Source organism: Bos indicus x Bos taurus, chromosome 14 (genome assembly GCF_003369695.1).
Source record: "Bos indicus x Bos taurus breed Angus x Brahman F1 hybrid chromosome 14, Bos_hybrid_MaternalHap_v2.0, whole genome shotgun sequence".
NCBI lineage: Eukaryota > Metazoa > Chordata > Mammalia > Artiodactyla > Bovidae > Bos > Bos indicus x Bos taurus.
In genome coordinates, this window is record NC_040089.1 from 19,296,176 (window position 1) to 19,315,336 (window position 19,161).

Here is a 19,161-nt window from a genome sequence, read left to right on the forward strand (position 1 = left end):
TCAAAACCAAATCATCAAAACCAAGCAATTCAATTAAGAAATAGGCAGAAGGCCTGAAGAGACAGGTTCCCAAAGAAGACATGCAAACAGCCAACAGGAACGTGAAGAGATGCTCATCACTAATTATCAGATCAGATCAGTCGCTCAGTCGTGTCCGACTCTTTGCGACCCCATGAATCGCAGCACGCCAGGCCTCCCTGTCCATCACCAACTCCCGGAGTTCACCCAGACTCACGTCCATCGAGTCAGCGATGCCATCCAGCCATCTCATCCTCTGTCGTCCCCTTCTCCTCCTGCCCCCAATCCCTCCCAGCATCAGAGTCTTTTCCAATGAGTCAACTCTTCGCATGAGGTGGCCAAAGTACTGGAGTTTCAGCTTTAGCATCATTCCTTCAAAAAAATCCCAGGGCTGATCTCCTTCAGAATGGACTGGTTGGATCTCCTTGCAGTCCAAGGGACTCTCAAGAGTATTCTCCAGCACCACAGTTCAAAAACATCAGGGAAATGCAAATCAACACCACCTTGAGATATCCCTTCACACCTGTCAGCATGGCTACCATGAACAAAATCTACAAATAGCAAATATTGGCAAGGATGTAACAAGTAACAAATATTGGTGAGGATGTAGAGAAAAGGGAATCTTAGTTCATGGTTGCTAAGAAGGTTCCTAAAAAAAAAAAAAGTAAAATTGCCATATGGTTTAAGCAATTCCACTCAAGGGTAGATATCTAAAGAAAACTAAAATACTAATTTGAAAAATACATGCACTCCAATGTTCATAACAGCAGTACTTACACTAGCCAAAATATGGAAGCAACCTAAGTGTAACTTGACAAATGAATGGATAAAGAAGATGTGGTATATATACATACAATGGAATATTATAAGTCATATGAAAAAACGTGATTGACCTGGAGGATATTATGTGCTTTTGAAGTAACTCAGACAAAGATGAATATTGTTTGTTTTCAGTTATATGTGGAATCTAAAAAAGGAAACAAACTAGTGAAAATAACAAAACAGAAACAGCATCATAGATACAGGAAACAAATTAGTGGTTACCAGTGAGGAGAGGATTGAAAGGAAAGGCAAGGTAGGGATAAGGGCTTAAAAGGTACAGAGTATTCGATATAAAATAAATAAATGCAAAGATGTGTTATAAAACACATGAAATATAACCAATATTTTATAGTAATTTTAAATGGATGGGAATACCAGACCTCCTTACCTGTCTCCTGAGAAACCTGTATGCAGGTCAAGAAGCAACAGTTAGAACTGGACATGGAACAATTGACTAGTTCAACATTGGAAAATGAGTATGATGATGCTGTATATTGTCACCATGCTTATATAACTTATATGCAAAGTACATCATATGAAATATCTGCCTGAATGAATCACAATCTGGAATCAAGACTGCCAGGAGAAATACAACCACCTCAGATATGCAGATGGCAGAAAGTGAAGAATAACTAAAAAGCTTCTTAATGAGGGTGAAAGAGGTGAGTGAAAAAGCTAGCTTTAAATTTAGCATTCAAAACAGTAAGATCATGGCATCTGATCTCATCACTTCATGACAAATAGAAGGGGAAAAAGTGGAAGGAGTGACGGATTTTATTTTCTTGGACTCCAAATTTACTGTGGATGGTGACTTCAGCTATGAAATTATTTATAAAGGATGCTTGCTCCTTGGAAGAAAATCTATGACAAACCTAGACAGCATATTAAAAACAGAGACATCACTTTCCTGACAAAGGTCCACATAGTCAAAACAATGGTTTTTCCAGTAGTCATGTACAGATGTGAGAACTGGACCATAAAGAAGGCTGAGGCCTGAAGAATAGATGCTTTCAAATTGTGGTGCTGGAGAAAACTCTTCAGAATCCCTAGGACTGTAAGGAGATCAAACCAGTCAATCCTAAAGAAAATCAACCCTGAATATGCATGGGAAGGACTGATGCTGAAGCTGAAGCTCCAATACTTGGCCACCTGATGAGAAGAGCTGACTCATTGGAAAATACCCTGATGCTGGGAAAGACTGAAGGCAAAAGGAGAAGGCGGTAGCAGAGGACAAGATGGTTAGATAGCATCACCAACTCAATGGACACGAATCTGAGCAAACTCCAGGAGATAGTGAAAGACAGGGAAACCTGGTGCTCTATGTAGTCCATGGGGTCACAAAGAGTCAGACACAACTTAGGTACCAAAGAACAACAACAACAATCATAACTATATCAAATCACTATGCTGTGCACCTAATATAACATTGTTAATCAAATATACTTCTAGTTTTAGGAAAAGCCAGAGGGGAAGTCTGCACCTGTCCTAGCATTTTGCAGGCCTGTAGAGAGAGGCGGTATGGGGCAGTGGTTACTGTCATGGATCCTAGAGCCTGCTAGCTTGGCCCAGTCCTGTTACTCAACCTGCCTGCAGGTCACCGCCCCTCTCAGGCTGTTTCTTCCTTATCTGTGAAAGGTGTCTGGACAGTCTACCCCCCCAGGTGGCTATGAAGCCGCCTTTCCAGGTGTCCACAGCCTTCACAGCACCTTACCACTGCTCACAGCACCCTTCTCCTCTCCACATTTAACCAGTTCAAAGTGGTGGCAACCCTGTCATAGGCACAGGCTGAAGACTATCTTCTGTACTTCCTTGAAAACAGATTGGGGTTGGACAGGCAGTGTAATGTTAGGGTTCTGACTGGTCAGGATCAGGACACCAGCAGAGCTGGGCTTGAGTCCTAACCCTGCAAGCCCTGTATAATGCTGGTTTATCCTTGGATTCAGTTTCCTCACATGCAAACTAGGAATGCTTATAGTTGTGAAGATGACATGTGGAGTGCATGGAAGGCATCTGTTCTGGTGCCTTTCATGCCTTTCTTTCCTCTGAACAAAATCAGGTACAGCCTAGATGGTTAGCAGCAAATCTCCTGCACCCCATCTTCACCAAAGTCCCTTCCATCTCCCAATGTTCGCTGAAAACTGTTTTTCTGCAGCCACTTAATGGGAGACTGCCTTTGTCCTCAGACCCACCTGTCTGGAGTGTCCTGTCCCACCCCTTGTCCTTCTCCGCATCTGCAATACCTCTGCTCTCCCACACCCGATGCTACCTTTGATCTCAGTCACCATGCTTTACCACCTTTCTCTTTCTACTCTGTTCACTTGTTCCAACTCCTCTTCAAAACTTCTCATCTTTTCCTCTATGTCTCTGGATATATTTGGGACAGTCATATTACCTTTTTCCAGCTTTTTATTGCAGTGATAAATATATAATATCTCAACAAAAGGCCAAGTTAGGAAAGCAATAGTCTCAACAATCTGTTTTGTGACTTTGTCTAATGGAGTTAAGCCTAGTGAGACCCACAGCAAGGACCACAAATTCCCTGAGAAGTTTATGACAGTAGAAACACTACCATTTTTACTGAAAGGGACAAAGAAAGTACAAAATGAAAGTTGGACCCCCAGATATCTACTACAGGAAGCAACCATATAGAACTATCCCAGTGCAAACACGTGTTATTTTCTGTAAAAAAAAAAAAAAAAAAAAAAAAGGCCATGATAAGCCTCCACAGTTGTTGGGGTCCTTTAATGGACTGGGACCTGGCAGTCCGGAGGTGACAATAAGAAAGTGAAAGAGAGAGAGAAGCTGATACTCCCTGGTTTACACAGAAAAACAATATAGTTCTTGACACAGGACTTGCGTCTCTCACAAAGGCACCGGGCACCCTCTCGAGGGGGGTGAAGGCACAGGGCACCTTCTCGAGAGAGTCTTAGATTATATGGAGATCTTAACCTGGTTCAGTCATATAAACTGTCCAGATGGTCTCACCAACACCTTACTCCCTCAGGGCTGCATCCTTGGAGCAGACCCACAGTGGGCAGAATCTACATTTCAAGAACAGGGGAGCGGTGAGGAGCTTCCATTTGCCCAGGTTCAGCTCCAGGGTCAACTTGTGATTATATCCTTTTGATGACATCCTCCAACAGATGAGACTTCAAATTTCAAGTTTAACAGAATGAGACTCTTGGGAACCTTGAGGCGCAGTGAATGATTAGGCATTTGAGAAGAACATTAGTCATTAGAGGTCAGCGGTTGGACCCCCTAAAGATTCATACTCTTGTATAATTCTCTCTTGCTAGGTGGGGAAAGACCTGTGATTATCCATCCCATGATTATGTCATGTTGTATAATACCAAGTGAGATTAAGAAAGGGATATTACCTTTGGTGGCCCTGACCTGATCACATGGGGAGTGGGAGATGGAGGAACAGATGAGTGCAAAATCCACTGGATCTTGAAAGCAAGTTGGCCACATTTGATGACACTTATAGAAGCACCTGACCTTTGAGCATTGGTATATATTCCTTGTATATATTCCCAGTATATATTCCTCTGAGCTTTAGTATCTATTCCTTGTGTATATTCATAGTACATATTCCTTTGAGCATTAGTATATATTCCTTGGCATATTGCCATAGCTGTCATGATGACTCCCCAGCTAAATGGGGTCACTGGAGAGGGATCCTATGTGCCCTCTGCTGCTGCTGCTGCTGCTAAGTAGCTTCAGTCGTGTCCGACTCTGCACGACCCCATAGACGGCAGCCCCGTCCCTGGGATTCTCCAGGCAAGAACACTGAAGTGGGTTGCCATTTCCTTCTCCAATGCATGCAAGTGAGAAGTGAAAATGAAGTCGCTCAGTCGTGTCCAACTCTTAGCGACCCCATGGACTGCAGCCCACCAGGCTCCTCCATCCATGGGATTTTCCAGGCAAGAGTACTGGAGTGGGGTGCCATTGCCTTCTCCATGTGCCCTCTGCTGCCCCCCATCAAGCTAGGGACTCCCAGCGATGACTACCGTCCAGGGACCAGGGGCTACGACCTCCAGACACCCATGGCAGGCTGCTTCTCCAACCGCGTGCCTGCTGTCCGGTCCAGGTCACGGGCGTGGCCCGCACAAGGAGACGGTTTCCCAGCATGCCCTGGGGCCCACGCGAGCCGAGGTCAGCTCAGTCAGATCGCAGATGCAGGACCGGCCGGATGGATATCACGGCAGCCGAGGGCTTAGGGCCAGGCTGGAAGGTAGCCTGCATGCTAGCTGTTGTCCTGCTCTGCCTGCACTCACTCCTGCCGCACACCAAGGTGGCTGGGACCACAGATGGACCACCAGTGTCTGCCGTGTCATGTGAGTAAGCAGGAGGGTGAAGGGGGTCAAGGTCGCTTGCCCTCATGTGTCCCCTCCCTCTGCTCCCCGCTGTTCCCATCTCATCCCTGACAGTAGACAGTTAGGACCTGTACCTGCCCACTGGTTTCTGGAGTCCCTGAGTCTCTGTGGGGCATGAGAGGTGGAGGAAGTGATAGCCCACTTCCCTGCTCGGTCTTCCTGCTAGATTTCAATTGTCCTCTGTCCGAGGACCAGTGGCCTGCACTTCCTGTCCTTGTTGGCCCCCATACTCTCTTCATTTGGAGAATGAGGAAGTACCGCTTGAGAGAGAGAACTGTCAAGCAGAGCATGTTCTGTTTGGCCCTAGTCTCTCTAGAATATGAGGATGGGTGAGAAGAGATGCCACCACTTCGTCTCAGTGGCATCACCCTGGAAGGCTTCAGTTTCTGGGACTTCAAAAGCAGTGTGCTAGTTAGGTGAACTAGGTCTGGGAAGGTGTCTGGACCACTGCCCGACCTGGACCTCTGCCCTGGCTAGTGTGCTGATAAACATCTCTGCACCTGCCTCCCTTCTTGCCCTCTCCGGATCTACAGGCTGCTTCCAGAGCAGCACCATTGCCAGTGAAGTTAGGTGGCTTTTTGTCATGTGAGCCAAATCCTTTCACCCTGGCTCTTGGATTTTCCAGCTTGAAGCGGGAGGATGGGCTGTGGTGGCCTGGGTCCTATGGATACTGACCTTTGGAGGCACCAAAGTTGGTGTCCATAACACAGAGGCCTCATGGCTGGGACTGTCTCTACAGCATGTGGGAAGACTGCCGTAACTGGGAAGATCATTGGTGGCAAGAATACAGTTGACAAACGCTGGCCTTGGCAAGCAGGTCTTCTCTACCAGGGTATGTTTATCTGTGGAGCTTCCCTCATCAGTGACTACTGGGTGATCTCAGCTGCCCACTGCTTCCAAATGTACGTCTTCCCCACAGCCTGCTGCTGGGTGGGATGGGGAGGGAGCACAGATGGGCAGGACAGAAGGGGATGAAGGCTGTCCTAGTCTTTCTTTCTTAGGCTTTGATCATGTTTTGCTGCCACCCAGGGTTTCTGTGTGTGCAGTTGCCCCTGCCTTTGACTCCGAAGTCCCCTCTCCCTGGAAGGCCATCCTTGATCCTCACCAGACTCCAGTTTCCTGACTGTCTGAATCCCAGGACAGGGGCTGTTTGCCTCATTCTCCCTCTGGGGACACCCCTTCATACTCTGGTGATACTTGCCAAGATGCTGTCATTATCTCAGCTGCATGTAATGCATGTTAAATAGCTAAATGAAAATTTAACTCTGTGATGATCAGTAAATACTAGGAAGTAGACTTTACTTCCATTTTAAGTGCCTCCAATCTATTCTTTATCTTCCCTGAACTTAGGAGTTAGATATTGTTCCCACTCAACAAGGACTCTGATTTCTACATCTTGCCCGGGTCTAGAGAGTCCACAAGATCTTGGCTTTACCTTCTTTTTGTGAAAATAGCAGTGGATGTGTAGTGTCTCTGGTCACATGCAAGGCACAAGCTTCAGGCTCTGTATTAGAACCATAGTCCCAAGGCTTGCCAGAGCTGCGGGCATCCATCAAGTCCTGGTGTGGACAAACATTTTGCCTTCTTCCAACCAGGCGATCCACAGGCCATCTTCAGCACAATTGCTAGAGGCTTCCCTGGGTCCTGACCACTTCCACAGACTGGCAAGTTTCTTTCTGGAGGCATTTTGGAATCCAGCTCTTCTTGTCACTTTTGTTGAAGCATGTGTCTAAGAGGAGCTGTGGTCCCCACCATCCCCACAGGAAGAGTGATGCATAAAGCAGATGGCCTCTGTCCAGAGAAATGGGACAGGGCAGTCAAGAGAGTGAGCTGCTCCTCAGGTGCATCCTGGGCTTGATGGGTACCTGGAGCAGGTGGAAAGTGTCACCCTCCAAGTCAGGAGTCTAGAGCTGCTGGCATCAGCTGGCTTTGAGATTCTACTTTGGTTCTGTTTATTCATTCAGCACCCCTAGGTGCCAGGCCCCATGTGAGGTCCAGTGAGGCAGAACTGGAGATGCAAAGCCCATCTTGAAGTTTCTGATCCTACCAGGAAAGTGAGACACAAGCCCAACTCCTGTGATACAGGATGGGAGGCCAGAATGTGCAAGAAAGTAGATCTTGAACCACTGTTAAGGGAAGTCTGTGGGTGCTGTCAGATGAGGGGCTTGAAGTTGGAGGGGCCTTGTAGGAGGAGTTTGGTTAGGGAGACAGTCTAAACAGGACATATGGGTATAAAGTTGCTCATGTTCCAACAGCAAGGAGAAGTTCAGTTCCATGAACTCCTTTATTTGTTCAAAGACTTGTTGAGTGCCTGTCAACAGAGGAGGACCAGCCTGTAGAGAAAACAGTGTGTGAGGACTGGGCAGGAGAGGGATGCATCATTCTGGGCTGAGAAATCTGAGAATCACTTCTGGCCCTGGGAACTTCCAAGTGTTCTGGTCAGAGCTGGGAATGAGCCAAGTATCTGCTGATCCAAACTGTAGGGGGTGCGGTTTGTTGTTGTTCAGGCACTAAGTCATGTCCAACTCTTTGGGACCCATGTACTGCAGCATGCCAGTCTTCCCTATCCTTCACTATCTCCCAGAGCTTGCTCAAACTCATGTCCATTGAGTTGGTGATGCCATCCGAATATCTCATCCTCTGTTATTCCCTTCTGCTGCTACCCTCAATCTTTCCCAGAATCAGGGTCTTTTCCAATGAGTCAGCTCTTTGTACCTGGTAGCCAAATTATTCGAGCTTCAGCTTTAACATCAGTCCTTCCCGTGAATATTCAGGGTTGATTTCCTTTTGGACTGACTGGTTTAACCTTCTTGTGTCCAAGGGACTGCTCATCTAAACTGAAGGGTTACAGTTTGATGTGTATCCAAAGTTTCTTTCCAGCACAAAGACTCTCTGCTCCTTTGATTCTATTACATGCTGGATAAGCCATCAGAAACTTTCAGAGGACAAATATCCTGAGGCTATGGACAGCAATCAAACCTACCTCAATATTAGGAAAGGAGGAGGAAAAATCCTTTGGAATAGTGGTGGTGTGTCACCAGGAGGAGGGGATGGGAGGTAGGCAGCCAGGGTAAGGATGATGGGCCAGCACTCAGAGGATATGGGTAGTAACTAAGCCTCCCACAACAGGTCCCATAAGCCATCTGACTACAAAATCTTGCTGGGGTACTATCAACTAGAAAAACCTACTTCCTACAGTCAGTTGGCAGCAGTGTACCGACTCTTCATCCACGCTGACTATAACAAACACTACTACCAGGAGAGTGACATAACTCTCTTGCAGCTGTATCGGCCTGCAAAGTTTTCTGACTCCATCCGCACCGTCTGCCTCCCGGAAGTTAATATCCAGTTGCTCGATCTTATCCTCTGCTGGATAACCGGCTGGGGGATGGTCAATGACCAAGGTGAGTGGGGGCAGGGCAGGCATAAACAGCCAGGGTTGAGGAGGGAGAGAGGGGACTGCAGTAACCACTGCGGGGCCCTTCCAGCCCTTCTCATGCTTCAAGTTTCCTTCAGCCCATGGTTCAAAACAGCCTGAGTATCTCTAATTTCAAAACCAGGATCTTGAGCTCCTTGACTCAGCTACTCAGGATTCCAACTTGACTCCCTGGTCCTGTTTGGGCAAGCCCCTTCAGGACACCTCTTGACCTTCCACTGCAGGTAGAGGTGCTTGGGCAGCAGTAAGGAAATGAAGGTGGGCCTGCTTTCTGGCCAGGCAGGTTAAGTTGGAGCATTTAAGGCTTAAGAACATTTACATCAATGAATCTCATGTCCCTCATCCTTTAACTCAAGTGAAGCTTACCCATTCTGCCAGCTTGCTGGGCATGCTTATTTTTAGACTGAGAGAATTTTGCGCTAGAGTGAATGCCTTTGATTCAGAAAAATAATAACATTGAGTGAAAAAATGCGGAATGTAAATTTGACATGATTTGTAGGATCATGGTTTGGCAGACCATATTTCAGTGGAGTCATTTGGCCAGGACTTTGTTTGCTGTGCAGGCCAGTGCCAGCATCCCTGCCCCTGGCCACAAACGTCAGTCACAATGCCTCATCATGAGAACAGCCAACTCTCCATTTCCAAAGACATCTTCTGTGATGGGCTGTCACTTGGTAAGGACCACTGGCAAAGCAAGAAAGATTCTCCAAGACAGATAAGACAGTAGGTGTTGGGACATGAAGGGAAGTCACAGGCTGGAGCAGCCACCAGGACAGGGAGCAGCTGACACTGAAGAGATTCCCAGCTGTCAACTGTCCTTCCCTCTCCGTACCCTCTGCTGGGTACAGTTGCTGGGCCTGTGCCAGCCCTGTGACATGTGAAGCACACGGGGCAAGCACTGCATAGGAGCACACTGTGCTGCCACAGGAGGGTGCCTCCGGTCTGTGGACAAGATGTAGAAGTAGCGCCCGCATGGACAGTGTCCCTAGACATGCGCTCCTCTAAGAGGCAGACCCATGCCTCATTTGTCAAGCCGCCTAAGCACCACGAGGCACTGCCATGCCTTGGCCTAGCCAGGACCCAGCTTCCACCCTTTATGCCTCCGCTTCTGTTTCCACAGGGCAGCCAGATTACTTGTATTTTAAAGATAAGCAGACCCTTCTGTGGTTTCCTAGTGTGCTTAGAATGAAGTCCAAGCTCCACATCCTGGTGAGGAGGCCTGCTTGCTCCAGACTCATCGGCTATGATATTGCCTTATCTTTTTCACCCCCTAGTGTACCCACTGCAGCCACAATGACTTCCCTCCTCATCCTCCCCACCATGGGCTCCTCACATTTGCTGTTTCATCTGCAAGGTATCCTTCCCCCTCATCTTCACTGAAGGCTTCCCCGATCCTGGCAACTAGAACTGGCAGCATCTCTATTAGCAGGAAGGTTAGGGAGCGAGCTAGTGTCTCTCTCAGGGTCCACCCCACATCTGAACCCCTCTCCCTTCACCTGCAGAGCTCCTACCTACTCCCAGAACACTGCAGGAAGCACAGGTCGGCTTTTTGGATAATTCATTTTGTGAATCGATTTTGAAACCGCCAGAAACGATCAACCAAACAATTGCTATACAGGACGGCATGTTGTGCGCTGCAGACTTCCTCGCAGGAAAGTCTGTCTGCCGAGTAAGTGACACGGGCTGCTTCTCCTCTCCTGCGGCTTCTGTCCCCTCTCCTGTCTTCTCTGAGCCCTTTCCCAGTCCGTGACTTCCTCTTCCCAGGCCCACCCCAGCCTGATGCATCAGAGCTGAAGCACAGAAGCCCTCAAAGGGTGCTGGTCCATTCCTTCCATTTCCTTTATAACTTTTAGAAGCTTTGTTGAAGGCTAGAATACATAGAAAAGGGCATACTTTACAAGTGTATCATTGGATGTGTCTTTTAGAAATTGACACATTCAAGTAACCAGCATCCAAATGGGCTTCCTCATACCCCTTCCTTTTACCCCAGAGTAGCCTTGGCGTAAATGGACATAAATGTTTGTCAGGACATAAACGGAATCTCGCAGGGCACGCTTTCAGCCCCCTTCAGTCACCATTCTGTGTGTGAGTTCTGTTTGTCCTGTGTGGAGTTTCTGTTATGTGTCATACTGCTGTGCAGCGTTACCTGCTTAGTGTTGTGTGAATATACCATCGTTTTCTTTTTCCATTCTCGTGTTGATGGCATTTGGGTAGTTTCTGCTTGAGACCCTTGCAGATGGCATCCTTGTGCATGTGTTTGAATGTTCAAGGGTTCATATTTTAGTTGGGCATAATGCTAGGGATAGAATTACCGCACCATAAAATGTGCACATGTTCATCTCTCCTAGATACTGGAGACCAGCCTTCCACCCTGCTTGGACACACTTGCACTCCCACCAACAATGGCTGCTCCAGTTGGCCGCCAGGACTTCACACTGTCCACGTTTTGGGTTTAACCATTGCGAGTGTTTTTAGTTTGTGTTTCTCTGATGAATAATGAAGGCAAGGTCTTTTTCATATGTGTATTGCCTTTCTGTAGTATCTATCCAAGTATTTTGCCCTCATTTCAAACTGAATTGTGGGCTGTGAATCCAGCAGTGCTTGTGTGCTCTGTCAATGCCTTCTCCCACTCCGTGCAGTGCTTCTAGTTTATGATGGGGGAACTGAGGTTCAGCAAGGGAAGAGGCCAGAGGATGGCCAACGTCAGCCTTAGAAGAACCATGTCCTTCTCTGAGGCTGTGCCCCCACCAGCTTCCTCGCACATTCTCCTCTCCTCCCACACCTTCTTTGTAGTGCTTTCTCTGTCTCCGAAACACACTGCCATCTTCAAACATGCCACATGACCCTTCTCTCCTCTTCCCACTGCCCTAATTCTCTGCCTGCCTTCCCAGCAGAGTTCGTCGCAGGATGTCTGCACTTGCCCTCTCTTGCTTGCTCACTTCTCTTTCTCACCTCAGCTCACTTCATCAAACATCAGCACCTGCCATTCCCCCACACTGCTTTTATCAAGATAACCAAAGGCCTCAGCCTTGTTGGGGCTTCTCGTCGCTATCAGACTTCCTCCCACACCCACTCAGCAGTGCAGCCTGCAGCATTTTTCATCAGATTCTAAGGGTGGCCCCTCCGGTGTCTCCTGCTCCCTTTCTCCTCCTCCCGACACCAGCCCACCAAGGAACCACCCCTTAGCATTCATCCTCATCCTGCTTTTCTTGCCTTGCTCCATTCTTTCCATAGATAGAGAGGAAGAGTCTCAGTATGGCAGATTCTGAGTCTCAACCATTTCTTGCATATCTTCGTTACCCTTGCTGCCACTGTCGTGTCCTCATCGTGTCCCTGCAGTTTCGTGGCCTCCCATTGACTGTTCTACCCAGCCCCAGAGCCAACCTACCATCCATTTAGAATCCAGTTTAGGCCACATCACCTCCCTGCTGGGTGTCCTCCAGTGTTCCCTTCACCTCCAGCTCCTGGCTGATGAGCTGGGGGCAGAGCTCGCCACTCTAGGCCACCTCTGCCTGCATCTCACAGAGTCAGGCCTTGCCCATCTCTGCAGTCTTAGCTTAGAGGAGCTCTCTGCAGACCCTCCTCTGGGCGCTTCCGTGTCACCTCCGAGCCTGCAGCCATGGAGAACATGCTGTCCGCGTCGCATCATGCATCGTCACCCTGTCTCCCACCTGCGGAACGTGCTCTTCATGTTCTGGATGAACACACGTGCTGAATACAGAAGGGCGGAGGCGTGCTGTGTTTCCTTGGTCCCACTTTTTGCCCTGTGAGATGGAAACATTGTGCCCCATAGTGGCAGGTGACTTCCTGTCTTGGCGTCCCACACTCAAAGTTCCTCACATTCTCCTGGAAGTCCCTTGGGAATCCCTTCAATTCCAGCCATCCTGCCAGCCTCGCCATAGGCCTCACCTCTTTTCCTCTGAGCACATCTAGCAGTTTGGCATTTTCTAAAGAAGTTTAACCAAGAAACTGAGGAAAAACTAGAAACCATAGTAAATCAAATCTAAAAGCTCGGGTGGAATGGTTCGGATCACCACTTCCTGTACAATATCACGAACCTGTCCATAGTTATTCTGGCACTCTGTCTACCAGATCCAATCCCTTGAGTCTATTCTTCACCTCGATTGTATAATCATAAGGTATTTAAGTCATACCTGAATGGCCTAGTAGTTTTCCCTAGTTTCTTCAATTTAAGCCTCAATTTTGCAATAAGGAACTAGTGATGTGGGCCAGCATCAGCTCCAGGTTTTGCTTTTGCTGACTGTACAGAGCTTTTCCATCTGTGGCTGCAGAGAATGTAATCTATATGGTTTAAGTATTGACCATCTGGTGATGTCTATGTGTAAATTCGCCTCCTGTGAAAAAGAAATGCAAGAAGGCAAAATGACTGTCTGAGGAGGCCTCAAAATTAGCTGAAGAAAGGGAAAAAAAAGGCAAAGCAGAAAGGGAAAGATATACCCAATTGAATGTAGAGTTCCAAAGAATATCTAGGAGAGAAAAGAAAGCCTTCTTAAGTGAATAATGCAAAGAAATAGAGGAAAGCAATAGAATGAGAAAGACTAGAGATCTCTTCAACAAAATTGGAAATACCAAGGGAACATATCCTGCAAAGATGCGCACAATAAAGGACAGAAATGGAGAGGACCTAACAAAAGCAGAAGAGATTAAGAAGAGGTGAAAAAATACACAGAAGAACTGTACAAAAAAGGTCTTAATGATCTGGATAACCATGATGGTGTGATCACTCACCTAGAGGCAGACATCCTGGAGTGAGAAGTCAAGTGGGCCTTAGGAAGCATCACTATGAACACAGTTAGATGTAGATGTGATGGAATTCCAGCTGAGATATTTCAAACCCTAAAAAATGATGCTGTTTGCTGGCACTCTATATGCCAGCTAATTTGGAAAACTCAGCAGTGGCCACAGGACTGGAAAAGGTCAGTTTTCATTCCAATCCCAAAGAAAGGCAATGCCAAAGAATGTTCAAATGTGCTCATTTCATAGGCTAGCAAACAATGCTCAAAATCCTTCAAGCTAGGCTTCAACAGTACATGAACCAAGAACTTCAAGATGATGCTGTTTAAGTGTTGCACTCAATATGCCAGCAAATATGGAAAACTCAGCAGTGACCACAGGACTGGAAAAGGTCAGTTTTCATTCCAATCCCAAAGAAAGGCAATGCCAAACTACCACACAATTGCACTCATCTCACACACTAGCAAAGTAATGTTGAAAATTCTCCAAGCCAGGCTTCAACAGTACATGAACCATGAACTTCCAGATGTTCAAGCTGGATTTAGAAAAGGCAGAGGAACCAGAGATCAAATTGCCAACATCTGTTGGATCATAGAAAAAGCAAGGGAATTCCAGAAAAACATATACTTTACTGACTACAAGAAAGCCTTTGATGGTGTGGATCACAACAAACTGGAAAATTCTTAAAGAGATGGGACTACCAGATCACCTTACCTGTCTCCTGAGAAACCTATATGCAGGTCAAGAAGCAATAGTTAGAACAGAACATGGAACAACGGACTGGTTCAAAATTAGGAAAGGAATACATCAAGGCTGTAAATTGTCACCCTGCTTGTTTAACTTGTATGCAGGATACATCATGTGAAATGCCAGGCTGGATGAATCACAAGCTGGAATCAAGATTGCCACTATTAACAACCTCAGATAAGCAGGTGATACCACTGTAAAGGCAAAAAATGAAGCTGAACTAAAGAGCCGCTTGATGAGGGTGAAAGAGGACAGTGAACAAGCTGGCTTTGGTTTCTCCATTGGTCATGTACAGATGTGAGATTTGGACCATAAAAAAGGCTGAGGGACAAAGAATTCATGCTTTTGAAAGTAGTGCTGGAAAAGACACTTGAGAGTCCCTTGGAGAGCAAGTCAATTCTTAAGGAAATCACCCCTGAATATTCATTGGAAGGACTAATGCTAAAGTTGAAGGTCCAATAATTTGGCCACATGATGCAAAGAGCTGACTCATCGGAAAAGACCCTGACAGTGAGAAAGATTGAGGGCAGGAGGAGAAGGGTATGATTGAGCTTGAGATGGTTGGAAGGTGTCACCGACTCAAAAGACATGAGTCTGAGTAAACTCCAGGAGATAGTGACGGACAGGGAAGCCTGGCAGGCTGCAGTCTGTGGGGCTCACAAAGAGTGGGACATGACTTAGTGACTGAACAACAAAAATGATGGTTGGGATGCAGTGCTAGGCTGAGCAGATAGTTGGCAGCTTCCAGGCCTGCCACAGCCAGTCTTCAGGACATTAGAGGGTACCTTCTCTCACATGGAGTTGGGAGGGAAGAGGACTCACATCCTGAGCCTGGGGTGCCCCTGTTTCTTCTTGTAGATATGAAATGAGCTCTAAGGCCTCGTCCTTGAGATTTTGATCTAGACGGTTTACAGTGGGAACCCTGTGTCTGGACCTTTCAAACTGCCCATGTAATTCTGATAACAACTCACTCATATTCCCATCTAGCCATGAGGCCTTCTAAACTCCACTGTGTTCTCCTCACACTTTCTGAACAATGCCTGTCCATCTCCGTGTTGGTCCGCATGACTCATGCCCTCTCTTTCCTCAGGGCGATTCTGGGGGACCCCTCGTCTGCAAATTAAATGACACCTGGTATCTGATGGGGCTGGCCAGCTTTAGCACACCCTGTGAGAAGCCCATAGGCCCCGGCATCTTCACCAAAGTCTCCTACTTCAACCAATGGATCACTGAGAAGCAGAAAAGCTCGCCCAATCCTGACCCTTCAACTGCTCCTCCTGAGGAGAAACCTCCTGCTCTGTTCAGCTTTAATTCTCTGGGCAATGTCCACAAGCCCAGGAACTTCCTAGTCCTTGTGGCTTCACAAACCTTCCTCCTGCTGCTGATTTTCCTCTGGACAGTGGGGCTCTGACAGACACCTGGGGCCCCCTGGCTCTCTTCTGAGAAGCCCATCTGCGTTTTTGCCAACTGGCTGTACTTAAATGTGTTCAACTCTGAGTCCTCCCTAAATCTGACTCTGCTCCAAGCCTGATAAAATAAAAATAATGGAAGAAGCTTCTGCTCTTGTTTCTGAGTCATCAGAACCACCTCATACCCCTACCCCAAATGTGCTTTGAGCTCCTCCGTGGGCAGAGATGGGAAAAGACAGGGGCACTGAGTGACTGGCAGGACATCTGGAGCTGAATACCCCTTGGTGAGTCTACCAAAAGAGCTGGCAGGGCTCAGGGACAAAGCGTTACTCCCCAGGGCCTGCAGATCATGGAGAGTCAGCATAGCAGTCACTCTAGAGGTGGATGATCTTCATCTGGAGCTGAATCCTCCTCAAGGAGTCTTCTAAAAGAGCTGGCACAGCTCAGGGGCAAAACGTTACGCCCCAGGGCCTGCAGATCACTGAGAGTCAGCATAGCAGTCACTCTAGAGGTGTAAGATCTTCCCTGAGCTGATAGGCCACTGAGGCTGTGTTTGAAAGGCTTGATTTGAAGTAAAGAGCAAGAGACCTTGGCCACCAGGCTCATGTCAGCAGTCAGAGCTCTCTTCCATGGCTCAGCTCCAGCCTGTTTTCCCTGTTCCCACAGCCCTGTCCTCTGATGGTCTCCAGAGGCCCAACCTCCAACCCCCTGTAGACTTGCAGTTCCCTGCAGTGGTTGAGGTTGGGCTGACCCAGGACTTGGTGGCCCACCCCCAAGCCCATAAGCCATGTCCTGAGCTGTGCCTGGCAAGCACATCTGGGTCACAGAATTTTAGTCAGTTAGCAGAGCTCTCAGAGGAACAACCACAGCCCCCGGCCTGGACCCTTGTTGATCAGGGAAGAGCCCTATTCATTGCAAGTCCACTGTGTCCAAAGTGCCATCAGGTGGTCTGTGAAAATTCTTTCCAAACCCGTTGTCACCCAAATAGCCCTGCCCCCTTGCCAACATGTGACAGCAGGTGAAGTCACACACACATGGTCACCAGAATCTTGCTTCCACTAACACAGATTTTGTTCCCAGTTCAGAAGTGTCTGGAAGTGAGAAAGACCTCCCTGACAGTGGGCTAAGTTATAGATAGCAGAGCAGGGCTGCTGGGACCGAGATGCAAGTGAGGTCAGGTGAGATCTGCCGTCTCAACCACCCACAGTCCCACCCACGGTCCTGGGAAACGTCCCTTTCTTTCAATGCACAGAGGCCTCATGCTGGCTGTGCTGGATTTCTCAAACATGGAAACTTCTGTCCAACAGCATGTTTGTGTTTGGAGCATGGAGAGATGTGACTGCTTCTCTCTGAAGCTCCCTGGGTCCCCAATTCAGGGGATTAAAAAACATTATCTGGACACTCTGGAGACCTGAAAAGTCAAAACCCCAATCCCAGCCCACCTCCCTATTACCTGGAATCAGGTTCAATGCTCAGTATTGTCAACTACCAGTTGGCACTTGCCAAGAGCCTTTGTCAACAACTAAACAACAACAACAACAGCATTTGCCATCTGCCCCTGAGGAGATTGAAGCCTGTGCTGCTGCTGCTGCTGAACACCTACTGAGGGGAATTCAGGATGGAGAGTGAGGCACTCTGTGCTCCAGGGAAACTAGTGGAACAGGTCTTCAGATAGTTAGATATTTTCAGGAACTGATTTTATGATCCTTAATCCTTGCATCTCTTCATATCTAGAAAAACACCAAATCCCTTCATGGTGACATCAGCTCCTCTTGACTAGCAGAAAACCTTTTGCAAAGTAAGTGCTTGATTGCATTGAATGCCCCCTTCACCAAAATCTTATATGTTTACCTTTCTCCATTGCCTCTTTGGAGCAGTCTCTCAGAGCTATCTGAGGTACTGTCTCCCAGGCTACATCATTTAACTTGCAACTCACATATTGTGCATCTTTTTAGTCAACAGTATTATTTATCTAGGTTTGGTCACTTTGAGAGGGTAACAGGCAGGAAGGCTAGGGGTCTCCAAATGGAGGAAATAGGCTGCAACTGTCAGATTTCTCTCTCTCTCTCTCTCTCTCTCTCAAGGCAGGAGGAAACAAACTACAAGTCAGACTTTTTTCCCTTCTCATACAAAATTAAAAGGATGTTTCTTTTAAAATTCTTTGCTGCCATGAAGACACCTGGTTCCACTTACATTTAACTTTTCTCAAACCTTGAGCTAACCAATGCTTTTTTCTTATGGAAATGTTTTTCTTAAGCTGTGTTAATGAACTATGTATTTACCTTAGACTCTGTCTTTCTTCAAGTTGGTTCTGCCTGAGACTCAGAACTGCCTTGACAAACCAGTGTGCTTTACTCATGCAAATGTTCTCTTAAGTTATGTTAATGAGACTGTGTATTTGCTTAGAAACCTGCCTTTCTTCGTCAGCATTCATGTCAATCATTTTATGGCCGGGATGGCTCACCTTGTGCCAGTGTTCTCTCAAAATGCATGTTGTGGGTGAGGGGCCTGGTCTCACTCTCTGAGTTTTGAGACATTTCTTTTCTCTAATTAGCAGCCTGCTATACGGAAAAGGTGCTGGCACCCCACTCCAGTACTCTTGCCTGGAAAATCCCATGGACAGAGGAGCCTGGTGGGCTGCAGTCCATGGGGTCGCTAGAGTCAGACACGACTGAGCGACTTCACTTTCCCTTTTCACTTTCATGCATTGGAGAAGGACATGGCAACCCACTCCAGTGTTCTTGCCTGGAGAATCCCAGGGACGGGGGAGCCTGATGGGCTGCTGTCTATGGGGTCGCACAGAGTCGGACACAACTGAAGCGACTTAGCAGCAGCAGCAGCAGCAGTAGATATATAACTTCCTACCAAAGACTAGCAGGGGAACACTCTTTCTGCCCCTTTCTGATGTCTATGTCAGAAGCTTTCTCTGTCTCTTTTATACTTCAAAAAAACTTTATCACACAAAAGCTCTGCGTGATCAAGCCTCATCACTGGCCCCAGATTGAAATCCTCTCCTCTGGAGGCCAAGAATCCTGGCATCTTTCATGGCTCAGCAACAACCTTTCAACTTTTTATAGTTAAGGACACAAGGCTTAGCCTGGGTAAGTAATGTGTCTGTGGCACCTGAGTGGTCAATAGTGGAACAGGAATTCCAGCCCTGACATCTGGAGAGTGCTTGGAAACCTCTGTTCTCCTCTCACTGAAGGCCTCTCACAGACTCTTCAGGCCCTGACTCTCTCAGGACTGACTGTCCCAAATGTGGCTCAGAATTCCCTCTGGTCAGTGACAAAGAAAGATCCCAAATAAAACTGAGAGCAGAGTGGAAGGCAGATCTGTAAGGATAATTGACTCTGGGTCTGGGGGACAGGCTGGGAAAGGCCCTTGAGGTGGGTTTCACCAGCCGTGCCAGCAGGAGCTTCCCACAGGCTTCTGGCTCTCACCCCAGAATCAACCCTGGATGAACTGGGGAGGTGACAAGAAAATGTAGATTTCGGAAACCAAAATCAAGAGAAAAACCAGAGAAATTGGAGTGATCTGTAGCTGGTGGGGATAAAGGAAGGAGGTGAGAGGATTGACTTGAAGAGTGCCTCTCTCCACA

General features: G+C 47.4%; 1 protein-coding gene across 1 annotated transcript; it reads left to right on the forward strand.

Annotated features, from left to right (window-relative positions):
- The first annotated feature begins 5,008 nt into the window (after positions 1 to 5,008).
- Positions 5,009 to 15,565, forward strand: LOC113903989 (serine protease 40-like). Its single transcript, XM_027560639.1, has 5 exons — positions 5,009 to 5,177; positions 5,956 to 6,118; positions 8,346 to 8,620; positions 10,155 to 10,321; positions 15,245 to 15,565. Exons 1-5 carry the CDS (start codon positions 5,033 to 5,035, stop codon positions 15,563 to 15,565), a joined length of 1,071 nt encoding a protein of 356 aa, XP_027416440.1. The 5' UTR covers positions 5,009 to 5,032.
- The last annotated feature ends 3,596 nt before the right edge of the window (positions 15,566 to 19,161 follow it).

What these genes read in the sequence shown, in the direction of transcription:
- LOC113903989 (XM_027560639.1), top strand. Translation starts at nt 5,033, where the DNA reads ATGGATATCACGGCAGCCGAGGGCTTAGGGCCAGGCTGGAAGGTAGCC. An exon ending in GCTGCCCACTGCTTCCAAAT is followed by an intron (nt 6,119 to 8,345) that starts GTACGTCTTCCC and finishes CTCCCACAACAG; the next exon opens with GTCCCATAAGCCATCTGACT. An exon ending in CAGGAAAGTCTGTCTGCCGA is followed by an intron (nt 10,322 to 15,244) that starts GTAAGTGACACG and finishes CTCTTTCCTCAG; the next exon opens with GGCGATTCTGGGGGACCCCT.